This window comes from Ovis aries, chromosome 2 (genome assembly GCF_016772045.2).
Source record: "Ovis aries strain OAR_USU_Benz2616 breed Rambouillet chromosome 2, ARS-UI_Ramb_v3.0, whole genome shotgun sequence".
In the NCBI taxonomy this organism is placed as follows: domain Eukaryota; kingdom Metazoa; phylum Chordata; class Mammalia; order Artiodactyla; family Bovidae; genus Ovis; species Ovis aries.
This window is the reverse complement of record NC_056055.1, coordinates 149,846,705-149,864,219: the sequence shown is the minus strand read 5'-3', so window position 1 is coordinate 149,864,219 and position 17,515 is coordinate 149,846,705. Positions and strand designations below refer to the sequence as shown.

General features: G+C 39.5%; 1 protein-coding gene across 4 annotated transcripts in view; it reads right to left on the bottom strand.

Annotated features, from left to right (window-relative positions):
* The window catches only part of LOC101109941 (lymphocyte antigen 75), a 120,891-nt gene that overhangs the window by 94,679 nt on the left and 8,697 nt on the right, over window positions 1-17,515 (bottom strand). For all 4 annotated transcript variants that reach the window (XR_006058954.1, XM_042244906.2, XM_042244907.2 and 1 more), the window contains exons 3-8: window positions 14,994-15,164; window positions 10,678-10,842; window positions 6,859-6,969; window positions 5,500-5,640; window positions 2,900-3,094; window positions 1,788-1,945 (exon numbers count right to left, since the gene is read on the bottom strand). Coding sequence is in view for 3 of the 4 variants with exons in the window: in XM_042244906.2 (XP_042100840.1) it covers window positions 1,788-1,945; window positions 2,900-3,094; window positions 5,500-5,640; window positions 6,859-6,969; window positions 10,678-10,842; window positions 14,994-15,164 (941 nt within the window). In the remaining variant the exon portion in view is untranslated. The remainder of the gene's footprint in view (window positions 1-1,787; window positions 1,946-2,899; window positions 3,095-5,499; window positions 5,641-6,858; window positions 6,970-10,677; window positions 10,843-14,993; window positions 15,165-17,515) is intronic.

The following is a 17,515-nucleotide window of genomic DNA, read 5'->3' as shown; positions in this document are numbered from 1 at the left end:
TGGAACAATAGACTGGTTCCAAATAGGGAAAGGAGTACATCAAGGCTGTATATTGTCACCCTGCTTATTTAACTTATATGCAGAGTACATCATGCGAAATGATGGGCTGGATGAAGCACAAGCTGGAATCAAGATTGCCTGGAGAAATATCAATAACCTCAGATATGCAGATGACACCACCCTTATGGCAGAGAGTGAAGAGGAACTAAAAAGCCTCTTGATGAAAGTGAAAGAGGAGAGTGAAAAAGTTGGTTTAAAACTCAACATTCAGAAAACGAAGATCATGGCATCTGGTCCCATCACTTCATGGGAGATAGATGGGGAAACAGTGGAAACAGTGGCCGACTTTATTTTTGGGGGCTCCAAAATCACTGCAGATGGTGATTACAGCCATGAAATTAAAAGACGCTTACTCCTTGGAAGGAAAGTTATGAGCAACCGAGATAGCATATTCAAAAGCAGAGACATTACCAACAAAGGTCCGTCTAGTCAAGGCTATGGTTTTTCCAGTAGTCATGTATGGATGTGAGAGTTGGACTATAAGGAAAGCTGAGCACTGAAGAATTGGTGCTTTTGAACTGTGGTGTTGGAGAAGACTCTTGAGAGTCCCTTGTATTGCAAGGAGATCCAACCAGTCCATCCTAAGGAGATCAGTCCTCAATGTTTGTTGGAAGCACTGATGCTAAAGTTGAAACTCCAATACTTTGGTTACCCAATGCAAAGAACCAACTCATTGGAAAAGACCCTGATGCTGGGAAAGATTGAAGGTGGGAGGAGAAGGGGATGACAGAGAATGAGATAGTTGGATGGCATCACTGATGAGATAGACATGAGTTTGAGTAGGCTCTAGAAGTTGCTGATGGACAGGGAAGCCTGGCATGCTGCAGTCCATGGGGTTGCAAAGAGTCAGACATGACTGAGCAACTGAACTGAACTGAAAAACATCTTTTCTAGTGAAACACTTCTAAACAGCCCTACAATTTCTTGCCTTCACTTAAGTTTCTCTAGAATTTTGGGTAATATAATCAGCTTCCTAAATAGGAGTTCACAGGAAAGTGCTACAGATAAAAATATAGAGACTCTTGCATCCCTTTGGCTCAAGATTGCTTATCCTGTACATGAGACAGAGTGCTCAGGGCTGGTGCACTGGGATGACCCTGAGGGATGGGATAGGGAGGGATTGGAGGAGGGAGGGTCAGGATAGGGAACACATGTTCACCGATGGCTGATTCATGCGAATGTATGGCAAAAACCACCACAACATTGTAAAGTAATTAGCCTCCAATTAAAATTAAAAAAAAAAGATTGCTTATCCTGGACTCTTAACTGAAGCATGCTCAATAAACAGTCATGAATTCTACAGCAGTAAGATGTTTATTGAGCCTAATTTTTAATAAAACCATTTTTTTCACTTCTCAAAGTGGGACTAATATAACACTTGACCTGAACACGAGGCAATGGGATTTTCCAGGTTACATTATCTGCTAAATATTACTGAAAGAAAGAAGCTTCTCAGAAACCATTTGGCGCAAGAATCTCAGGTCCAAAAGAGATTCTCTTGATCTCTTTCACACCAGGGCAGATACTCTCAGACAGGAATTGGATTGCTTCTTTAGTAATTGCTTTATTTACCTTTTCTCAGCAGTTACTAGAAAGATAATCTACAGTGCAATTACCTTTTATTTTCTTTCCTAGCTTAAATGCAAATATTCCAACAAAAGTCACCTTATTATAAGATTATCAGGTATAACAGTAAGGATATAAATAAATCCAAGGAGGTTTCCTACCTTTCCTGAATAGGAAACGCAGTTGGGAGTCTCATTATAGGGAACACGTGGCTCATTCTCATCCCAGTAAGTTAGAGTAACTTCAGTACCATCTGACCACTGAAATAGGGCTGGTGTGTTTATATTCCTAAGGCCTGTCCACGTTTCCCCTTCGGCATCTAAAAGAAGAATGTTTTGTTTGCTTACTCAGTCACATACTTCCACATGGAAACTACTGCTGATTTTTACATTTTGATAAGGGGTGTTAGCAGCCTTGATGGTATTTCTTTTTCTTTTAATTCAGAAAAGTGGTATTCCTAATTAGCTTGTAAAAATGTTGATATGTTAGGCTGGCCTGATGACAAGGGCTTTTCAGGTCACTTATGCAGGCAGTGTATATAGGCGGAACAGCTAGATGTACTACGATCTGTAGTCTGGGTGTTCCTGAAACCTGGTTTAGATAAACCTTGCTTTACAAGAAATAACGAAATTCTACTAAGACAGTCATAGACATTCCAGTTAGAATAAGAATATTGTTCATCACTGAATGACTGTACTGCTTTTGCCAGGTAAAACAACTGGCACCACGCTGGCACAGAATAGAGGTATCTGAAAGTGAAAAGTGAAAGTGAAGTCACTCAGTTGTGCTATTACTATGGGTGAATCGTAGGAGGAGATCTTAATACTGGCTCTCTGGTGTTTTATTCATTTTTTAGCTTCCAAATAATTATAAGCGTGAGGTAATCATCACTTAGGTGTCAGGAGGGATTTAAATAGCATTTAGCTTTTGAGAAGAGGGAAATTATTCAGTCAGTGGTTGTACTGTCAGGTTGGTAGCCGATTGCTATATGCAACTATTTAAAATCGTGAATCAATTAAAATGAAATGAAAGCAAAAATTCAATTCTGCAGTCACTCTGGCTACATTTCTAGGGTTCAAAAGCCACAAGTGGTTGGTGGTTATTGAATGACAGTACAGATTTTCTGCCAGTTCCATCACGGCAGAAAATTCTTCTGGATAATACTGATGTACAGGATCAAACTGTAAGGTTTACATTCTCTCTAAGAGTTTGAAAACAGGGATACTTTAAAATGTTTTAAACCTCTTTTTAAGAGGATATCTTAAAAACTTACCCCCATTATGAAGTTTTGTGACAACTACCTCCATATCTGCTAAAGAATGAATGCTGATGAGGTCACTGCTGAAGGTTTGGCATGTCGTATGCGCCTTATCCCAGGTGTCACTTTCATTGACCAGCAGATAGCAAAAGCCATCATTTGGCACCCAGTCTGCAGCATCACAGTGGGTATCTGAGTATGTCCACACATCTGGAGGAAAAGAAGCTATTTATATTCCAGTAAAGATATATCTATTTTGAATCAATAACATTGCAAATTCTTTCCTGAATCATAAGGCTTCTGGAAAACTGAAGAATGGGATTTTAGATGGTACAGTGACATGAATTTGTGCAGTGCACAGCATCATAAGAGTGACTGCGGGGATTCAGACAATAATGTGACTTTAGAGTGATACAAATTTGCTACATGGCTGGCTATAGACTATTTATAGAGGGATTTCCCTGAGTCCTAGCAGACAGAAGAAAAGTGTGGGGTAAGTCAGTAGTTGACAAATCTCTTCCTGGGTGTGGGATTTGTGACGTTCCTCCCCAGTCTCTGCCTTTGAGAGATTATAAAGTTAAGCTTCCTTTTAAGGTATGGTCAGCTTAGTGAGGGAATATACATTTGTGCTCATAGCTGACCAAACAAGGAGAGATTTAAGGAACATAATAAAACATTTATTCACTTTACATCTAAGAAATGGCATCAGTGGAGGGAAAGAGCAAAGTGCATCTCTGAACCTCTTCTTTCCTGCCCTCTACTAGTCCTACAGGCCTCATGGAATGAGGGATACTTTGTCTTGACTATAATAAAATTTAGCCAAGTGATAGTCAAAAAGATTAGAGAAAAAGAGCGAGGTATAAACCATAAAGAATACGTCAACCCCTCTTAACAGAACTAGAAAGTAGTTCAGCTATTCAGGCTTCATGGATTTGGACCATTTGGAATATCTGTTATAAGAAAACACATCTTCAAAATGTGGACAGTGTGTTTTTTACTAAAGGATAAAATCAGGTTCCACTTCTCACACTCGTAAAATAACTCGATTAACTTTAAGGTTCTGAAATAGCACTTATTATTATTATATTTTACAATTATAATAAAGGAACAGAGGGGAAAACATTCACAATTGAACTTAAAATAATTATTTTGATATTATAGTCCTTGCCTCTATGAATACATATTTTTACAAGATTACAATGATAAGTAAACATATGATTTTGTTCTGCTCTTTGTATTTTTCTGCTGGCACAGTTATTTTAATAAATGCATTTGTTCAATCATGTGGAAACATCATGATTTACTTAATAATTGCTACTAAAGGATATTTATTTGATCTATAATCAGTCACCCTGGTTTATTTTCATTGGTGCTGTCCTTTCTGCTATGCCTTTTGTTGTATGGACTAAATTTGGTTTGAATCAACTTGGAAGATGACTGTTCATTTTCCCCTATTATTTTTTAATCTTAAAAGAACAGCTTTATGCTCCTATTTGGATAAGAAATTTTATGCTTTATTCTCTTCCCTCAACATTCTTTAAAGCACAAGACAATTTAAAACCTCTTCTCCCAGTTTTAAGTACTCAATGAGGATTTAATCAAATACCGGGTATATGGTGGGCCCCCAGAAAGACAATAAGGGTATTTCTCTCCTCCATTCTTTTGAACACTTCTCAAACTTTTCTGGACCTTGGAAGTTTCAGCTGTCCTGTGTCTCTCTTACTCCCAAACTCCCTGGGAAAAAACACCTCTGTGCACATGTTTTGTCCATCTACACCTCTCCTTTCTACCTCATTTGTTAGAATCAGCCTGGTAAAGCAGAGAGGTGGGTGGGCATTATAGGGCAATTCCTATGTCCATCATTTTTCACTCCCAATAGGGGCAGGTCATATATAAGACCTCTCCTTAGAGTGTGGCTCTCAAACTTAAGAGTGTATCAGAATCACCCAAAAGGCTTTTTTCCTTTTCTCAAAGCAACTTTTTTTTTTTTAATCCAGAGTCTTAAAAAAAAATTCATGTATGTATTTGGCTGTGGCAGGTCTTAGTTGCAGCACATGGGACCTTCCTTGGGTAACACAGGATCTTTTGTTGGAGCGCACAGATTCTCTAGTTGTGGTGTGCGGGTTTAGCTGCTCCATGGCACGTGTGAGCTCAGTTCCCCAACCAGGGATCAAAACTGGGTCTCCTGCATTGGGAAGCAGATTCTTCACCACCCAACCACCAGGGAAGCCCCTGGAAGCACAGGTTGGGGATCCCCATCCTCAGAGTATCTCATTTAGTAAATATGGGTATGTCCTAAGAATCTGCATTTCTCACAGGTACAGGTACAGCTGATGCTCTTGGTCTGGGGAACCACTGCTCCAGAGAAAGAACAGCCACCTGTGAAGAGAACTACATTTCCTATCTAGAATACCTCTGCCTTCTTCCGGGCATATAGCAAGCTAAAGCTTTATTCCCGTATAGTTTATAATATCTAACCACAGGGTCAATATCAAATACCTTCCTGCATCGGCAGTATCAGGTGAAGGAAAGGAGGAAACAGGTATCTGAAGTGGATTTGCTTGATTTCACAAAACTAATTTTGAGACCTTTGTCGGAGGCAGTGAGAAAGGTACCTGTCAACTCCACTGTGCTATTTAACAGTTTCTCACAGACGTAGGGCAGTCGAGCCTCGCAGGAAAAACTCTGCCACAGACCTGAATCGGCATCCATTCTTGCACAGCTTGATCTGCCAATGGTAGGTGTCATCAGCACATCTGAAATGGCAAGATTTTCAGAGTTAAAAGAAGAAGGTTAGGGCAAGGGTGGTGGTTAGAAAAAATAATTTGTATTCTTAACTTTATTTATTGGAACTCATGAAATAGTTAAAACTTTTAACTACATTGAGACGTATAAGCTGCAATAGACAATCACATGTTTATATCTTCTTAAATATAGGACACAGGAGTAGAAATATTCTGATATGTTGTAGCTAGTTTAAAAAACCAAACCCAAAACCAAACCTCTGCCCCTAACCAATCTGCCTGTCATATCCTGCGGTCAGTAGTTCTTAATTTGCTACCCTACCCAATAAAAATGCTAATTTATGATTCTACTATGCCTTTAAGGCTTTAAGATTAAATTATCTTTAAAGATTCTACTTACTGAGATAATAGAGAATTTATTTACTAAGAAAATTCTATTAACTGAAATGCCAGTGTATTGGTATTTTATTGCACTTATCTCGTTTTTATTATATGTATGTAGAATACTTTGGTAGTGAAGTTAGTGTTAACTTTTACATTCTACATTTATCAGAAGCCTATGATTTTATTTTTTAAAAAGATATCTAAACCTTTTGGGGGCAGGGTAAAGACCTTTTGACTAACTAGGGTTTTGTTTTATTTACTATAAAATTTTCTTAAGGATATTTATTTGTATATGAAAATATAACCATTATGTTGTCAGTACTTGGGTGCTGCAGTGGAAGACTTCAGGAGTTTGAGAATGAGGAATTATTTCCACTGGATGGCATCACCAACTCAATGGACATGAGTTTAAGCATGCTCCAGGAGTAAGTGATGGACAGGGAAGCCTGGTGTGCTACAGTCCATGGGGTCTCTAAGAGTCAGACACAACTAAGCAACTGAACTGACTTATTTCCATATTAGAGTTAAGCTGCAGATGAAATGCAATATGGTTCAGTCACGGACATGTCAAGTCCTCTCAGGGACACAGAAAGCTTCCTGGGCCATGGAGTGGGGCTCTTTCTGCTCCTACCTAAAAATGCAGGGTCACTCTAAGGATTAGGGACAAATGCTCAGTTGCTCATGGTGGGGGTCAACTTGGCTATAATGGAATCACAATAAAGAAGGGTTCAGGGAAAAAAAATTCTTCTGAGAGTTTGAAATTTGTATAAGCTCTGAGGGAGTGGGAAGGTGGTTTTTTTTTTTTTTTGAAGTTTAGGCTTTGTAAATGGAAGAGCAGGCAGTTACCTGGGTCCCAGTTGAGAAAGTTTAACGGCTTGTGGTCTGACCATTCCCAGCCTCTAGCAGAGTACAGCTGATTTAGACCAATCCAGAAAATTCTAGCAATGCCTTCTTTTCCTGTAAGAATTACACAGGTTTAAAAAGTGAAAAAATTATGTTATTAATAATCCAGACAAGTTTATACTACTAGCAAAAACATCTGCAGGTCTTGATTATAAGGCAGGATCCCTGTAGGAGACTGGGTATCCAACAAAGGCAGGTGATGCTGACAGGCAACAAAACTTCTATCTATTGAGAAACCCAAAGGCTGCTAAGTTAATCCATTCAGCTTCTCCATTAGCTTGTCCAGTTCTTCCATGGTTGTATGGGTCCATGTGTATTGAAAAAAGATAGGATGAAGATTCTGGGAAGAAGATGGTAGGAACAGAGGACCAATTATCACTCCAGTGAGAAATAAATATGAGGTTAAGAGTGAAATATAAGGATACACTGTGCTTTCCAGGAGCTCCACTGTGAAAGATAGATGATTAGAGGTCCCTGAGAAGGACAGAGCCACAGGACATTTGACTCCCAAACAAAATCTAGTGAATATGAGCAAACCAAATCCCCCACTGGTAGGCCCCTTGTATTAGTAAAACAAAATCAAAATAAACTAATTAGGTACAGGGCAGGCACAGAGAAGAAAGGATGCTCTTTTAGACTATGTGGGATTTATCTTCAAGAGGGATGATCCTACTTTATTTCTGTCAGCAAATTTCCTAGTCCCATCCAGCCACTAGCTACCAAACCCAGAGGTCATTTGGGAATAACATTCCCCACTATCTTTGTGTCTGTGCAACTCTTATTTCCCTGACTAGATCAAGCACTTTGATCACAAATTTCAGATTCACTTTTGTGTGTGTGTTGTGTGTTCAGTCGCTCAGTCGTGTCTGACTCTGCGACCCCATGGACCATAGCCTGCCAGGCTTCTCTGTCTGTGGAATTTTCCAGGCAAGAATACTGGAGCAGGTTGCCATTCCCTTCTCCAGGGGATCTTCCCAATCCAGGGATGAAACCCACATCTCTTGGGTCTCCTGCATTGGCAGGCAGGTTCTTTACCACTGGCACCACCTGGGAAGCCCTTTTGTGGGCCTCACTATTTCCAGTCCACTGTTTACACCTGCTAGTTTTTAGGGAAGGGACACAATATTATCAGAAATTTCAAGAAATGCTTCAGATTTGGTTACTCTGAGTTTCAGATGTCAAAGTACGCTTTCTTAGGTCTTAGGAAATCAGCAATCATAATTAGGCATATTGAGCACTCACAGTGAAAGAGAAGCTTGGAAAATTGGAAAGGACTGCACATCTGACATTACTGATAAGCAAAAAATTGTGGAGAGTATGTGGCCAGGGACACAACTGAATTCATTAACTCATGATCTCTCTTTTACTTGTTATTAAAGAAAATTGATGCATAAAGAAATCCTGCAACATTTATTCCTTCAAATGCATCATCAGACTGTTTGGATTGGTGTTGACAGTCACACTTTGACAACTTTTTCCCTCACAGAAGCCATTAGCTTCCAAATGTCAGTATTCTGGGAGACAAATTTATTGGCACTTTTAATTCTCAACAGTATTTTTTGTAAGTTTTCAGTGGGGTCTGGAATAGAATTCCATTGCCTAACAGTAGCCAAAATTTTGTTTCTTTGACAGATTTCCATTCAAGAGATCTGACTATTCAAGTTCTGAATAGCACAAGAAAGGGTTAAAAGAATGAGAAAGAGATCTGAATAAAGTTTAAGCCAAAAACCATGACAGAAGACCAGCAGACTTTTTTTGTGGTTACGCTGTTTTATAACATAAGTTTCATGTGTGCAACATTATATTTCAACTTCTATATTTGGTGGTGTGGTCACCACCAAACTTTAGTTCCCATCTGCTCCTATATAGTTGACTTCTTTTAGCCACTTCACCACCTTTAGCCATTTGACCCACTTCTCTTCCTGCTTCTCACCTTATAGCCATTATTCTGTTCGCTATGCTTTTGTTTTGCTTGTTTATGTATTTGTGTATTGAAATATATCACATGAGTAAAACCATACGGTACTTGTCTTTATATGTCTGACTAATTTCACACAACACAACACTCTCAAGGTCTCTCCATGATGTTTCTCATAGAAATAGAACAAAATTTTATACAAACAAGATTCATATGGAACAACAAAACACCTCAAATAAGCAAAGCAATCCTGAGGAAAAAAAACAAAGCTGGAGGTAACCACTCCCTGATTTCAAATTATATCACAAAGCTAGAGTAATTAAAACAGTATAGTACTGGCAGGAAAAACAGACATACAGATCAAAAGAACATAATTGAGAGCTCAGAAATAGAGCCATGCATATATGGGCAACTGATTTATAACAACGAACATACAATGGAGAAAGGACAGTCCTTTCAATAAATGGTACTGGGAAAACTGGATACTGCCATGTGCAAAAGAATGAAACCAGACCACTGTCTTGTACCATATTAAAATACACAGCTCAAAATGGATTCAAAATTTGAATCTATGACCTGAAACCATAAAGCTCCTAGGAGAAAACATAGGCAGTATGTTCTCTGACATCAGTCTTAGAATGTTTCTGGATATTTTTCCTTAGACAAAAGAAGCAAAAGCACAAGTAAACAAACTCGCCTATATAAATCCAGAATGCTTCTGCACAGCAAAGGAAACTATCAACCCAACAAAGGAACCTACCAATGTGAGAAGATATTTGCATATCATTTATACTATAAGGGGTTAATATTCAAAATATACAAAGAACTCATACATTTCAAAAACAAAAAACCAAACAACCCAATTTAAAAGTGGGCATAGGATCTGAATTGACATTGTTCCAAAGAAGACATATAGATGGCCAACAAACATATGAAAGATTTTGACATCACTAGTTATTAGGGAAGTGCAAATCAAAACTACAATGAGACATCACCTCATGCATGTTATCAAATGGGCAAGAAACAAAAAATGTTGGAGAAGATGTAGAGAAAAGGAATGCCTCATACATGGTGGGTGGGCATGTAAAAGTCCAGTAGGTTTTTAAGGATGAAAACAAAGAAAGGTATGTAAGAGGAGTAAGTACTACAGTAATGAAGTAAGGGTTCTGGAGTTATATATATGCTGAAATTCAAATTCCAATTCTGATACTTCATAGTATCAGAAAAACACGGGTTTGAACCATGCTGGTCCACTTACATGCCGACTCTTTTCACTGAATGCACACTGCAGAACTCTACAATCTACAGTTGGTTGAATCCATGGATGTAGAACTGCATTCGTTTATCCAAATATGAAGTTTTTTACTGAGGTGATCTACTTCAACTCAACAATCTTCTCCACTCCCCAAATTCTCTCCTGGTCAATGTTCAAAGTGTTTAATGTTCACCTTTTTTCAGATCCTTTCATTTAGGCTTCGGTTAGCAGTTTAATCTTGCTACCTCACCTCGTTTTCTGAATATTTACCTCTCTTGGTCTTTATCATGAGATGCACTTTCAATGGACTGAATATTATATTCAGTATTTTTTTACTTGAGGGCTTCGGTGTTAAATCTCAGGAAAAGACAGAGAAATATAGAAGAAAACAACATACCTAGACATGAAAACAGAAGACAACACCTTTACCATCTCAGCAATTTGCTCTACCACAGCAACCAAAACCTACTTTGTTTTCTTTTTATTTTTTTATTGAAGGATAATTGCTTTACATAATTTTGTTATTTTCTGTCAAACCTCAACATGAATCAGCCATAAGTATACATATATCCCCTCTCTTTAAACCTACCTTTAAGATAAGTTAACTCAGCAGCATTGTTGATGCTCAGTAAGTCAGCTCCTTGATTCTGACATGAAACGTAAGCTTCCTTCCAAGAAAGAGTTGCCTGAATATTAAATTGGTAGCAACTTCCAATCTCTTCATTCTTTTCCCAATTATCTTCACAGCCACTTTCTGTTGATAAAAAGATATGTCAGTGATCATAAAATAAGGGCATCATGTTGTCTATTACTTAGAGTACTCACAAATACTGCCATTCAATTTGCATACTCTTAAGATATGCTAAGATTGAGGCTGTCATTGCTCTACTAGATAATATTTTGATTCTTTGGTTAGATGAAAAAACCAAACTAACAGGACAGGAAATGACTTAGACTAGTTAAAGCTTCCATGCTGCTTCTAGCTTCTACTCTCCTTTTATATAGCCCTATTGATTATAATGTCACATTTTAGCCCACACCTACCCTCTGCCTAAAAACAGGAGTCTTCAACTGTGTTCAACCCCTCAGCTCACTTGAAGATGGTATCAGACTAAAGAGGGGTTTGCCCATGTTCTGCAGTGAAACCACTGAACGTGTTTGCATATGTGTGTGTTTCCTGTTGCTACTGCTAAGTCGCTTCAGTCATGTCCATGTGTGTGTTTAGACAATGCTTAAGTGCCTAAGATTTAATGCATCAGTTCAGTTCAGTCACTCAGTCGCGTCTGACTCTTTGCAACTCCATGAATCGCAGCACACCAGGCCTCCCTGTCTATCACCAACTCCCGGAGTTCACTCAGACTCACATCCATTGAGTCAGTGATGCTATCCAGCCATCTCATCCTCTGCCGTCCCCTTCTTCTCCTGCCCACAATCCCTCCCAGCATCAGAGTCTTTTCCAATGAGTCAACTCTTCTCATGAGGTGGCCAAAGTACTGGAGTTTCAGCTTTAGCATCATTCCTTCCAAAGAAATCCCAGGGTTGATCTCCTTCAGAATGGATTGGGTGGATCTCCTTGCAGTCCAAGGGACTCTCAAGAGTCTTCTCCAACACCACAGTTCAAAAGCATCAATTCTTTGGCGCTCAGCCTTCTTCACAGTCCAACTCTCACATCCATACCTGACTACTGGAAAAACCATAGCCTTGACTAGATGGACGTTAGTCGGCAAAGTAATATCTCTGCTTTTGAATATGCTATCTCGGTTGCTCATAACTTTTCTTCCAAGGAGTAAGTGTCTTTTAATTTCATGGCTGCAATCACCATCTGCAGTGATTTTGGAGCCCCCAAAAATAAAGTCGGCCACTGTTTCCACTGTTTCCCCATCTATTTTCCCATGGAGTGATGGGACCAGATGCCATGATCTTCAGTTTCTGAATGTTGAGCTTTAAGCCAACTTTTTCACTCTCCTCTTTCACTTTCAAGAGGCTTTTTAGTTCCTCTTCACTCTCTGCCATAAGGGTGGTGTCATCTGCATATCTGAGGTTATTGCTATTTCTCCCGGTAGTGATACCTTATTTGTGAAACTCAGTCTAGTTTCTCCTTGTATTTTAAAAGATGATGTAATATATGACTAATATTACAGAACTAACATTATATATGCACTATATGTCTATACGTACATATGTGTGCATGCGTGTGTGTGTGCTCAGTCATGTCTGACTCTTTGTGACCCCCATGGACTGTAGCCCACCAGGCTCCTCTACTCATGTAATTTTCCAGGCAAGAATACTGGAGTAGTTGCCATTTCCTCCTCCAGGGGATCTTCCCAACCAGGCGATCAAACCCATGTCTCTTGTGTCTCCTGCATTGGCAGGCAGATTCTTTACCACTAGCGCCACCTGGGAAGACTATATATATATGTATATATAAATATACATGTACAATGTGAACATCATTTTTCTTCAACAAATATCTAAAGAACATGCATAACTTCAGACAAAGAACCTTCAAGCTCTTTCCAGGACAGATATGCAGGTCTTGATACAACTAGTTCAAAAATATACTCAGGGCCTCCATGTGCTCCCAACAAGAAGGAAAACCCAACAGAGCTTACATTAAGTGTATCCCTGGCTTCACATGGGTTCTTCCAAAGGGTCTCCCATAACCAGTTATACTTATGGACCCTCAAGTGGGAAGGTCCCTTAGAGATCATTGTGTGTAATGTCTTCATTTCACAGACAGGAACAAGGATCTAGGGACATTAGCAGCAGAGCTATAACCAGAGTACAGTTGTCTAACTCTGGTGTTGTTGATCTTCTGAATGGCATACACTGCCCCTTCAGCCACTTCTGAATGTCCTAAACCACAGTAGAAGTGACATTTGGTAAAAAGAAAGTAGGTGGATTTGCAAGTGCATTACCGAAAGGTTCTTTTTTATCACTAAGGCAAAACACTTGTAATTCTGGAAGATTTCAGCAGGATGGCAATGTATCATTTGCTATAAAATACAACCTCTATGGTTTAGCAGTCCTCAGATTTGAGAAACTCACAATCTCACTTCTGTAGAAAGGGAGGCACATGAATGCACTGACAACCCGCTCTTTCATCCAAAGTAGGCTAAAGGCACCAAGACACACGTCAGTCAAGGCAGCAAGGTGGAATGGGATGGGGAATGAACAAGGTGGAACAAGGTGGAACACACTGGGAAATGAAGGTCAGAATCCTGGGAGATCTACCAGGCTCCACACAAATATGGTCTGACACTGACAGGCTATTTCATCAATCTAGGTCTGCCACTTTTTACCTGAGAAATGAGGGTTTGCTCTGAATAAGGTCTAAGCCTCTGCACAATCCCTAAAGTTTCTGATCTAGACTCTGTGCTAGGCTAAGTCGCTTCAGTCATGTCCAACTCTTTGCTAACCCTAAGAACTGTAGACCGCCAGGCTCCTCTGTCCATGATTCTCCAGACAAGAATACTGGAATGGGTGCCCTCCTCCAAGGGATCTTCCCGACTCAGGGATCAAACCTGTGTCTCCTATGGCCCCTGCATTACAGGCAGATTCTTTACCACAGAGCTGCTGGGGAAGCCCACGATCCAGACTATGGTAAGACTGAAATACAATTGGTGCCTGTCATCAATTATAGGTGGAGTAAATATTGGCTTTTTATCTTTCAGTAAGTTCTCAGTGCTGAAAAGCCTTTGCCTCTACCCAGAAAAGTAATTCTTAAAGTGTGGTCCCCAGACTATCATCAGCATCATCTGGGAACTCACTAGACTGCAAAGTTTTGGATACCATTCAAAATCTACCAAATTACAATTTCTGGAGGTTGGTCCCAGAAATCTATATTGTAACAAACTCTCAAAATAATTCTGTTACAACCTGAAGTTTGAGAATGATTGGCTTGACATAATCTTTTCAATTTGCTTAGGACTCTACATTTTGAAGCTCAGCTTCTGTTAAGGAGAGATCAGCATTACTAATTTCATCAGACTGGCTACTGAACAAGGCAGGATAATGTAGTTGTTTGAGGCAAGGACACCAGAGCTGAATTTGAATCCTAGCTCTGAAATTTATTATCTATGTAACCTTAGGCAATTGATTTAACTCTCCTGTGCCTCACTTTGCTCATCTGTAATATGGGGACATGGGCTTCCCAGATGTCTTGGTGGTAAAGAATCCACCTGCCAATGCATGAGAGCCAAGTTCCACCCTTGGGTCGGGAATATCAACTGGAGAAGGAAAAGCAACCAACTCCAGTACTCTTTCCTGGAAAATTCCATGAACAGAGGAACTTGGAGGGCTATAGTCTATGGGGTCACAAAACAGTCTGACAGGACTTAGCAACAACAACAAAATGAGAATAAATAATAGTACCTACCTTATAAAACTGTGTATAGAGTAAATGAGTTAATAAAAGTTAAGTACTTAGAATAGCACCTGATACTTGGCAGGGCCAAGAGATAACTATTGCTACTATAAGTAATAACCATTACTATTACTGGAGCTTTTTCCTATTTACTGTTGATGCTTTTAACTTATTGCCCATTAAAAAATATTTCTTAATTTTGAAACTGCTCTATTAAGGCCAGTAGCAATTTCCTGACTGCTCCTGGCAATAGCCAGGAAGTGGCCTGGTCTTCTTCCTGAAGTATCCGTGGTACAGCAGACTTCCTCATCATCTGCCTTCAGTGACAGCATCCTGTCTTGGTTCTCTTCCTGGCTCACTTATAAAAGTAAGTTCTTAGCTATACACAACTTCCCTGTCTTTCCTCAAATTTACACTCCTTCTCTAGGATATCTGTTGCTGTCATTTTTGAGTAATCATGGACTCTTCCCTCTCCCCTTTTCCACATAGGAACAGTATCCTTTTCTTTCCACCTACAAAGTTTACCAGCCCATACATACCTGGTTGTAAGCAGATGCCCCACTTCTGATCATATTCATAATTTAAGGTGGTTGCACACCATGGCCCACTGCGATCTCCATCAAAAATGCACTCATGATGCCAGGTCCCATTAACTAAGAAGGGAAATTCACAAGGTCTCCCAAAAGAGTTCCCATCTCTAGTATAGATTTCTGTGGGTTGGAGAGAAAGTGGAGGAAAGAAGAGTTAAAAACTAGATAATCAGCTTTAGTTAACTACCTTCTAAAACCGTTTTGAAAGATGTTTTCATACTTATGAGAACCCAGTATCTAGGTGGGCTGCACCATGTGGCAATTCAGAGCATGGATGTTGGCTCCCTCACTGACCAACTGTGTGGCTGTGGGCAAGCTCTCCAACCTCTATCAGTCTCAGTTTCTGCATTTGAAAATTAGGAGTAATGATACAGGCTCATAGGGTTGTTCATGACATTCGGTGAGATGATCAGGTACAGCTTCATTTATTGTGATGTGATGAGGAGCTAAAAGATCCTGACTTTATAACATAAGGATAAACTGACCACTCTGGATGGCAGAGAGTCACCAAAAGGGGTGTCTGCTTGAGAGGAAACCTAAATTCTATTTCCTTTAGTAAGAGTGAGGCCAGCAAAATGCCTTGGAATCACTGAGGCTGGGTGCGGGCTTTGAAACCAAATGTGGAGTTGGAGAGGTGCACAAACAGCTCCATTGTTGCAGACTGGTGGTGGAATCAAAGCTGAGGGTTTTGAGGAAGTAGGAGAAAAGGCTGCTGAGTTTCTCAGCAGTCTCTTGGAGAGGGATAGGACGTGGTAATTCAGGTTATGAAAGAAGAACCAGAGTCAGCAGGGCAGTCATGGAACCAGTTGGTGGCCAGCAAGGTAGCAGAACTAGCCTTTCCTGTTAACAATTTTTCCCTGGTACATGGAGAGGAACTGAAAAACAATTCCAACCTCAAATATACCTGGAAATGCTAGAAGAAGTGCTAAATACTTATGTTGGTAACAGTTCCTTTGGAGAGGTATCTTATAGAACAGCTAACCCTATAACTATTTCGGTCACCTTTTTCCATAATTTGTTTAAAACCATGGTTGATAGGTAGAGGATAATAATCAGATTTTATCATCATTTACCATGCTAGTTGGGTCCCTCAAAATGTCTCATAGATTTGCTTAAAAGGGTGTTTAAGATAGAATTTGATTCCACTTCTTTATTATTCTCAATTGCTTGTTTAACTGAAATGTGAGGCTTAACAGTTTAGAATGTATTAAGCAGCAGTACAGGAAAATAATGTAGATGTTTTTACAATCTTTTAAGGATTTTGGTTTTGTTTTCTGACATATAAATGGTTTTGAACAGTATACTTTGGTTAAAGAGCAATTTGACCTTATCTACCTTTTATTTTTAACCATAACAAAACTCCCAATAGCACATGACTGATTTCTCTTCCCATATCACAGCACTTAAAAGGACAGCCCATGAGCACAATGACTATGATTTGTAGAATCATGAGGGTTTTTTTTTTTCAAACTTGTAAAAGTGCTGTCACTTGCTCTTTCCCACAAGCCCACAAGATCAGTGGGACAAGTATTACACTTGTTTGTGAAATCCCCATTTTTGCAGAGTCGTTAAGTGAAACATTTAGTCATTCAGCTGTGACAGGGATCAGAACTGGCTCTCTCCTTGAGTCCTTGACACATAAAGACAACGTGTGATATCAACGGCTGCCTTCTCGGGCTTCAAGTTAGCGTCATAGCTCAAAGCTGGGCTTCAGTTAAAAAGCTCTCCTGTTCACAATACATTTTGAAGAATGATAAGCATATAACAACCACCACACAGCAGCAGCTAAATTATGCTAATTATTCACTAAGACTTTTATTCTTACACATTCTTTGATGTTATTGGACCTCTTAAGTCCTAAGGATCTCCCGAGAGAGACAGGCTTTCCTAAGATACCCTTTGAATGTATGAATTTCCGATGATGACAGCCTTAAAACCACAGCTTACTCTGCAATAGGCACACATCTATGAGATGAAATGCTTACATAGAAAACTAACGTTAACTTCTTTGGTAGCAAAAGGAAAAAACAGCTTCGATATTTAAAGAGCTTGGCAGACTTCTAAGTTGCTTAGAATTCAGACACTTCTACAGGTTCCCCACCACTGACAGTCTACTTCCTCTGCGTGATTCACCAAACATTCAAAACTTGAGGCATGCTAGTGAGGCCAAGATATCTTAATGATATAAATGCATATGTGGATGCCAGTCAAGAGCAATTAATTCATCAAATTTACACAGTGAAAATTTTTTCTGAGAGGAGCATGGCTCACACAGGACGGGGGTGAGGAGAGAGGCAACCCAGAACATAATGACAGAGAAACGTTTTTATATTAGAAGTAAAAAAATATATATATAGCAGAAGCCAGGGAAAAGTAAAGAAGCTTTATTTGGGGAGTGTCATCCTGGTTTTTGCCGTAACAAGCTGGGTTACCTTGAACTTCGCTTTGTTGGACTCTGGTATCTTATCTTT